Source organism: Eretmochelys imbricata, chromosome 8 (genome assembly GCF_965152235.1).
Source record: "Eretmochelys imbricata isolate rEreImb1 chromosome 8, rEreImb1.hap1, whole genome shotgun sequence".
Taxonomy (NCBI): domain Eukaryota; kingdom Metazoa; phylum Chordata; order Testudines; family Cheloniidae; genus Eretmochelys; species Eretmochelys imbricata.
The window spans coordinates 20091147-20100246 of NC_135579.1; the positions used below are offsets into that span (position 1 = coordinate 20091147).

At 41.7% G+C, this 9100-nt stretch overlaps 1 protein-coding gene across 3 annotated transcripts in view; it reads right to left on the bottom strand.

Moving 5' to 3' along the window:
- The window catches only part of CPEB4 (cytoplasmic polyadenylation element binding protein 4), a 57716-nt gene extending 49765 nt beyond the window's left edge, over positions 1 to 7951 (bottom strand). The window contains exons 1-2 of one of the 3 annotated variants that reach the window (XM_077823625.1): positions 7479 to 7951; positions 5093 to 6667 (exon numbers count right to left, since the gene is read on the bottom strand). In XM_077823625.1, the coding sequence (XP_077679751.1) occupies positions 5093 to 6217 (1125 nt within the window). In that variant the 5' untranslated portion in view covers positions 6218 to 6667; positions 7479 to 7951. Of the gene's footprint in view, positions 1 to 5092 lie in introns of all 3 variants that reach the window. The other 2 variants (XM_077823624.1, XM_077823623.1) reach the window with 2 other exon arrangements.
- Positions 7952 to 9100: the final 1149 nt, after the last annotated feature.

Genomic DNA, 9100 nt, shown 5'->3' on the forward strand with positions numbered 1-9100 from the left:
TGGATGTTTGAAGCTTTCTGAACACTTGTCTTAGTTCCCGCAATTTAAAAAACTGGTGTCATAGCTATAAAGTAAATATTTACTATTATAAACCAAATCCTGTTTATTTCTTTATGTTTGCCTTTATAGTTTCTAGTAACTCTATATCGAGGAGTCCCTAACACTTAGTCAAGTGTCTTGGTAGCCTTAGGCACTGGACATGAATTCCACATTTTTATTTCATTCTGAAGTAGAATGATGAAGCTTAACTCAGCGGCTATATACACCCCACCCAACCCTCCCCATAAGTGGTGTCTTCCAACTCCCAATCCAGTAACCGCTGAATTAACAAGGCACTGAATAAACAGGTTTTTCCTGAACGGATGTTGCTGTATGCTGCCCTAGTCATTTTTTATAGCTTCACCAGGAAGAGTAAAATCTAAGCTGGAAAACTCAAGTGAATCAAAAGTGCTCACTCCCACAAAAGCTCTTATGCTCTGTCAAACTGAAAGTTTTAAATATTAAGAAGAGTTACTGTCCTGTCTATACATTTCAAATAACATGCCTGAGCCCACTTCTGCTGTACATAAACCTCTTTATACATCTACTACTGTACGCTACTCGATGTTCTCTGCTCTATGCTGCCCTGTTGTGTATGCAATTCATTTTCAAAGCAAAATGAATAATAAGATTCCTTCTTTTAATCTTAGGAAACATAATTCAAATAGCTTCTTAACAAAGGCCCACTTTTTAAAAAATCCCTGAGGTCAGAAATATGCAGGAGGGCCGAAGCCTAACTACAAACGTCAGTAGTAAGTTTATAAAACAAGAACAGTGTTAACTTCCACAGTACTTAAATTGTGTATGTCATACCACATTAGAGTGCTTTTAATTCCACAGACCAATAGCTAAATCAGTAGGGGGATAGCATACAAAACACTAGTTACTATGCAGTGGATATAGTTATAGAAAATGGGTGAGCAGGTATTTAAAAAACCCAAATATATGTATTTTAATCTAAAATAACAGGTTGCCTCATCATTTTACACAGCCAGCTCTCAGTCTCTCAAGAGGCTCCTTCAGAACAATAAGAAAATATAAATCAAAATCCTGAAGTGAGCAAAGAAAAGACCATTAGCAAGATTCCCGTATGATGAAAGGCTGGCAAATGCATGTAACGGAGAATATTTTTAGTTCTAAAATGCTTTATGAATGGGATTGTTTTAATACACTAATCAATATAGTCAGGATTTTTGTGTACAAACAGATCATTACAGAAGGGAGTTTTAATTTTACACTACAGTAGTTATGTGTTTTCACAAACATTCCACATCTACCTTGGGGAAGAGAAAGCCCCTTTAGCACAGAACCTCCATAGACGGGGATGGGGTTAAATGTCTGGAGGCCTCTCTCTGAGGAGGGAAAAAAAAAACATTTTGAGCAAGTGAATTCAGTGAACTGCCCACAAATGTAAAATTCTATGAAACTGGCAATTTGAATTTTTATTTTCATGTTCTAGTCTAAGAAGCTATGCAGAAATTTGTCTGAATACTTTTTACAGAAAGCTGAGCACTATTGCTCAGCTTGTTAGTGCCTTCAAGGATTGATTCTACAAACATCCTCGCACGTTTGAAGATGAGAGTTTGAAACCTGGAAATGCCTATCAAAGCAAGATTTATATATTGCATAACAAGCAGGGTGTTCCAGTCTTTTTAAAAGTGCAAGTATGTAGCAAGAGGAAGGTCTATACAATCTGGAGGACAATGCTGCAGTGCAGTTCAATTACTGACAATTCACCATCCCATGGAGCTACTAAACTTTCAGTGTCGCAGGGAGGAAAATGGGGAGCAATTGTTTTTTTGAAAATTCCTCGTTACAAGGTAGGTCCACCCGCTCATTTGATCAGATGTCTAAGGAAGGCTACTATAACTAAGAACCTACCATTTCCTTTTTCAAGAGCACAGTTTATTCTTTTGAAAACTAGCAACTTTTCAAATGAGAGGTCAAAGAAGGATGACAACTTGTGGCTTTGCTCTTTTGAAACAGATCTTTTGTAAGAGTGTAATTCTGAAAAGCTAAAAAAATAAGGAATTAGTTAATTTTTTAAACAGATTTAACTGCTTTAATTGAGAGGAAGCTTTGTATGGTTGTAAAAGCACAAGATGAGGAATAAAAAAATCTAGGTTTTGTTTACTGCTCTACCAGCTGATTTTGGGCAAGTCACTCCACCTTCTGTGCCTTGGATTCCCCAACTGTAAGAACGGGACCTTGTCTACTCCCCAGTCATGCTCTGAGACCCTCAAACAGTACTATAGAATTACTAAGCATCACAAACACCAGACCAATTTGTACATGGCCACCACAATACTGAATGAGCTACCTTCGCTGGTATAAAAATACCAAGCAAATCAACAACGAAAATGATCCCTACTTTTATCTACAAAAATTAGGGATTTTTGTCTCATGGCAAATCACTACGAGTCATGAAGCAGAAACAAAATCAACATTTGTTCATGTAAGTTATTTACACAGACATATGCAACACTTGTCAAAAAAAATGAGCATTTAGATATGGCTGCTATAGGATCTCTGCCACAAGATATGCTCCAATATGTACTTTTGTATTTCACTAAGCTTTTGAGTAAAGATACCTTTCCTAAAAAATAAATAAATAAAACCACCCCACATTCTTCCATACTCTTGCATTCTAAATAAACTAATTCTCATAATATGAGGGCAACACTCATGAACAGATTTAAATAAGAAAATAAATGTTAAATGAAAGGGGGAACCAGGAACAGGCAGTTAATCAAATACCCCCATTCTGTTTCAGCAACAAAGGTAGCTTTTGGATGCTAAATATGGATCTAAGAAGATTCCGGTAATGAAAGTCTCAGACAAAACATGATTGCCTCCACAAGGACACTTCATATATGTGCAACTACATACACGTATTCCATCATAAGCAAAAATCCTCATGACTGATTTGCTTCAAGAATACAATCTGAACCCTACCTCCAGCAGAACAAACACCTATGGACACATTTTATATAATTTCCCCCTCCCCCCAGTGTTCTCAGAACTGAAGTCACTTTTTAAAATGATCACAAAGGTATTAAGGATTTCACACCACAAAAGTTATAAAAAGCAGTTACCCAAAATGGTCTGGAAAATCATCAACATCTTTTCTGGATCCGCATTCTGGAGTCCTGTTTTGCTGCCCTGCCCTGTCCTTTTCTTGTTCATCAGGGAACATAAGTGATAGTAACAGACTGGAAAGCATTTCACTCCAACACTTTCCTTTTCCTGGCATGAAGAAGTGTCAGACATGGTCTTGACATGTATACCTTCATCTTACTGTTTATGTAAACAGACACCAGTATGCTATGTAGAAATTATATTTAGCCATGATAAAAATGACACATTTTGAGATTTAGAACATAATACAAAAGCCACACTCAGGAATCACTTAGCTTTGTTAATTTCCTTGATACCAAAAGGAGCACATTTCTATCAGTACATATACATTTGGGCCTTAAATGCAGCACCAAGGACACACTTGATCTCATTCTGTCACTCTGTACATCAGCTACGTGTCAGGGTACAGAATGAATTAAACAGCAAGCCAAGTCTTGCTGCAGTGAGGCTGAAAAAAGACCAACTCCAGCTGTGTCCCTTTGCTAATGGTCTGAGCATATGAATTTGTTATACTGGACACCAGTTCTTTATATTATTTCCAACTCTTAAAATTAAGATCTATTATTGTTATGCATTCCAAGGTTATGCGGACTTTACCTGATGTTTAAACTACTAGTGGTTCTGCAGTAAAAAGAAATCCTTAATGAAAGGTATTACCAGCAGCTGCTGCTGTTTTCAGAAGGCTGCAAAGGCCCTGTAAACCAAACAAACTGAATAATTTACCAAGGGGAAATGAATTGGTCCTCCCTCTGATTCTACAAGGTCATTATAAAATATATTTAGATCTCTTTGGGGTTGTAGTTACCATGACAAATGTTCTGAGGTTCTTCTAATCTACTGATCTTCCAGCCCCAAATTACTTAAAAGTAGGTCACCCTGCTTCTTACACCATGGCTAGAAATACTGCAATCATTTTGCAATCTTTACTTTTGCCCTTGTCTGAAGATCCTGAAAAACAAGCCACTAGACATTAAAGAATCTTGTGTTTTGGATCCACCTTATGAGGTCTTTTTCAAACATATGAAAGCTACCAAGCTAGGTCTATAACTAGTGGTCAGATAGAGAGAAAACTATTACCATCCAAATGTTCACTGTATATCTGGATCAACATCAGATAGCTAATTTTAACCTCAACAAACTAGGTATGTTTCTCATGAATTTGAAGTGTCAGAAAACCTGCCTCCTGACAGTATAAGGTGTAGCACAGTGCAGGCCAACAACTGACTAGTCCAGATCTATTTTTAGTAAAGATTTAATATTGTATAACCAATATATGTTACCACTACTGGTGGAAAAAAATGTTATGCAGTTCACTGCAAAAAAAAAAAATAAAAAAAAAAATCAGATTTTTTTTTCTGTACAATGAAATTACTAATCTACAAAAATATTCAAGTCATGTCACAATGCAAATCCATGAACTACTTTGCAACATAAGGCAGAGACAGATTTAAGGATTACTGAATGCTTGTTCTCAACATACAGTGCAATATCGTTTCCAAATAGTTAAAATCTTTAAATGTTAAAGTCAAGCAATATTTCATTTCTTCACTCCTTTTTGTGTTACATTTTTAAAAAGCAGAAACATTTGTTCACCAACTGTTATTGCTTACTGTGTGTAATGTTAATTACCACGATGGAACTGAACTTTAATAGATGTCCCACTGGGCTATAAATAGATATTTATCTGACAAGCACTATTGAAAAAAATACATGATTCACAGCTCAGAGATCACGAAGACTGAAATGTCACAGGGTGAATTACAAGTTAGACATGTTCACTTTATTTCAATTTAAATTCATTTTCAATCATGCAAGTGTGATAACTGAAGTATATTGCGCAAAAAAACCCCAACCTTATTGTTTCTATAAAAATTAAATCATTTTTTCTATTTATATTAGCAGAGTAGACTCTCACCTGAAAAGGAAATATGTTGTCGGCTCTGTTCAAACTATCTTCCATCCAAGATTTCGGAGCAAAGGCCGAGCTAGGCCTAGCATACTTCTGCAACTGGATATGATTACTTGCAAAATTCTTCTTCAGGGGTGAGATGGAGTTCAGGGGTGTTATCCCTCCATTCAGTCCCCTGCGGTGGTCTCGCCCTTGGGACCCTCCCCACCCACCATATCCACCGCCACCGGGGCTCCATGAAGAAGATGGTGTAGGTGATGGGCTTTGGTAGCTGCTCCATGGAGAAGGTGGTTTGTTAAGATTATTAGCCAAATGAGGCAGTTGATTAAAAGCAGCATTTCTATGTGTAAATGGAGGTGGATGAGGGCTTGCAGGCGATCTTCTTTGTTGCTGATGCTGATTGTGATGATGCTGAAAATGGGGGTGATGAGGGTGGTGTTGAGAGAGGGGTCCAATCTGAGGGGAAAAGCTACCTCCAAAGCCAGGGCTGACATGATGTGGAAAATTCTGAAATAGCAGAGCACCATTATTAGCTGAGGCAGCAGGGACCCCTCCCTGGTGAAAAAAACTGGCATCTTCATTGATTATTGTAGAAGAAGAAGGAGCTATAGCTGCTGACCAGTTACTAAAACCAGTCAGAGAAGATGCAGTGGATGTTAAGGGCTGAGTTGAAGTACCTAGCCCTGAAGCCTCTTGATAATCAAATCCTGTTAACACTGGTGATTCTATTCTTATTTTCTCTTTCCCGTTGCCATTCTCTGAAGAATTGTCTCCCTGATTTTCCTCAGATTTAGCTTTCTCAGGTTCAGGCAGCATGCCTGCTTCCTGACTTTGACTAGGGGAAAGCTGCTGTTTTTCTAGAGACTCTTGCTTTTCCTGTTGCTGAGTTTTAGATTTTTCTGACCCCAGAATCTCATCCTGAATGTTATGGGCAGCTGGAGCAGGAAAGAGCCAAGCTGACCCAGCACTACTGCCATTGGCAGCTGTGTTATTATTTATAAAAGCAGCAGGGCTGGGGGCTGCATTTTGATGATGGTGTGGAGGCTGCAGATGTGGGTGAAATCTCACTGGAAAAGCTGACTTATTGCCAGTGTTGTTTTGCACTAACACTCCAAACCCGTAATCCCCCATTTATTATATTTAGGATTTGATTTTCTCCTGTAAAAAAACAACAACGATGTTTAGTGTTTCTCTCCTCCTCCACCAAAGAGGAACTAGCAAATATCTTGTTTTAATCTAGATATTCCAGTTTTTTCCTCCACACACTCCTTAGATATTTCTGATTTGGATATAAGTTCTGGTTCTTTCAAAGATAAATCTCTTTAAATATTTAAGATGTGTCAATTTATGTTTGTTTCCTTTCTCTGGTTAGAAAGAAAAGAAAAATAAATCTTTGGTTAGCAAAATAAGAGGCTTCCTTTTCCTAAAGGAAATGCACATCAATAAGAGAAAAATCTTCTGGGGACAGATATAAAGAGATTTTAACTATCCTGTTTTTTTCCTCCTCAGCAGCCTTGACTCGGCCATAAATGAGTTAAGAGGAAAAGAGAAACAATGACGCCTGGTCCCTCCACCTCTTGGCTGCAATAAAAGAAAAAAGAAAAGAAAGAAATTTAAGTCTGGAATAATTTAATAAATTCTATATAATCTAATATATATTTGTTTCCTGTTCAAAAGAGTCCTTGCTGTGGATATGGGAAGATTTTACCTCAGGATTTTAGCATTCAGTGGGGGAGTGAATTGTGCAGGAGGCTTTTTTCCCCTGCTGCTGCTAGGGAAGCCTTTATTGTGTATTCTAATAATAAATAATAATAATAAATACTATTTTGTATGTGTCCTTTAGAGAAGTCTTGGCTTATTGAAGGGGTAAGATTTTTATCTCAGAAAGTCAGTATTCTGGAGATGAGAAGGAAGTGAGCTGTGCAGGAGAAGGGTGGATTCTTGATGCTGCTCCTGTTGGGTTGGGTTTCTGAGCTTGCCAGGCTGGCCTCCTATTTACGATCAGTTATTTGTGTGTCCTTCAGATGAGTCCTGGCTGTCCGAAGAAGAGTTTCATCTTAGAAATCTGCATTCAGCATTCGGGGGAGGGGGTAGAGCAGGCAATGACTTGTGCAGGAGGAGGGTGAGGGTGGTGTCTTGCTGCTGCTTCTGGAAGGGTGGTTTCTGGTACTGGGCTCGCCTCCTTTTACTGAGCTAGGTAGGCTTCCTTCAGCTGCGGGAGCCCTTGTCTGCAAGGGAGGGTGGATTTTACCTCAGGGACACGGCATGCGGCAGGGGACAAGAGGCCGGTGGAGGGAGGCTAAGCTCGCCAGGCCCCTGTTCTCTATGGGGTACTCCCTCACCGCCCCCCCCTCACAAGTCCTGGCGTCTGGGAAGGCAGGAGGGATTTTACCTCAGGAGAGCAGCCGCCTCCAGCGGGGAGGGGATGGTGCAGGCGGCGAGGGGCCGGGCTCCTCTCTCCCCCATGGAAGGTGTTTAACCGGCTCTCCCAAATCGCCCGCAGATTACGGGACAGGGTCACGATCGATTAATACTGCAGGGGAGGGAGACCGCTGGAGTCACCAGGGGGGTGGGGTCCTGCGGCGGCGGCTCCGAAGCGTCCTTTCCTCGCTTCGCGTCCTCGCAGCTGCAGGCGATTGCCCTTACCCTTCATGTAAAACAATCGATTATCGCGGGGGGAGGGGGGCGCGAGACCGGCTCCGAGGAGTCGGGAGGCGTTTCAGTAATCGGCGAGTCTGGATATTACGGAATCTCTTGTCCCCGGCCGCCTCCTGCTCGCTGCCGCAGCCGGTACCTCCCTCCCCGCCCGGCCGCTGCCGAGTCCCGTCTCCCCAGGACAGAGCCGCTGAGCGAAATGACAACCAGCTGGAGGGAGGCAGCGCGGCACTTCCGGTTTGGGGGAGGACACACCTCCTGCCCCGCCTCCCTCGCGTCTCCTCAGGCGGAGGCCTCGCCCCCGCCGGCTTTACAAGTCTCTTCCTGGCGACGTCATGAGATGCAAGGAGGGGCGGCCGCCATTTTTGGTAGGGGCACGAAGGTGCCACTCCGACAGTCATCTTTGTGGTGGGCACTCGTCCCTGCTTGGTGGCCATCTTGGATTGGGGCACGCATCTGCTAGCTGCCAGCAGGACGGCCATCTTGGACTGAAGAAAGCAGGTACTCCTTGAGCAGCCATGTTTGAATATGGCAGCGCTCTGTAACTGCTGGTTCTCTGTTGTCCTGTATGGATCAGAACGAGCAGGGGGCACGTTCCTGGGCAAAACTCCATTGTTAAATGGGGGAGGGGAAGGGGCAAAAGGCCTGAAACCAGTAAGATATACAACTGCTTGGGGAAAACCTGGGGAGCAAGTAACACCCACTGCCAATCCCGTCTCACTATATGCCCTGAGGGCTCTGGCCACTGCAAACCTCACCTCCCAGTAATGCCCTGAGGGTTTCAGCTCACTGCAAACCCCACCTCGTTGTATCACCCACACCCTCAAGGCTCAGGCCCATTATAAACTCCACCTCCCTCCCCCCATTGCCCTGAGGACAGAAGCCTTTTGCAAACCCTGTCACCCCAAGGGCTGAGCAGTATAGCAATCCCTCCCTCCCTGCATTACCCTATCACCCTGTGGACTGATGTACCTTACAAAACCTACTTTGCTGTAGGACTTCATCACCCGGTGAACTGAGGCTTATGGCAGCTCCAACTCCTTGTAATAAATACGTCATCCCAAGGGTGGACTGCAGGGCACAGAGGTGATGAGAAGTGAATAAGAATGGAATAAAACAAGAGGAAGAACAAGGCACAAAGAACCCATAAAATAAATACTCAAGTATATTCTAGAATCTATCTGCCCCATAACTGCAATATCTAATCATCCCAAACGTTGTAATATCACTACTTGAAGGTGTGGGGGGGTTGTACCATTACAGAAAAATACATGTGTTTTAAACAAGGTAAAGGAAATAATTTACAGGACTGAACATGCAGGTTCCACAGGAAACAAACCCGCCTGTAGATATTAGAGT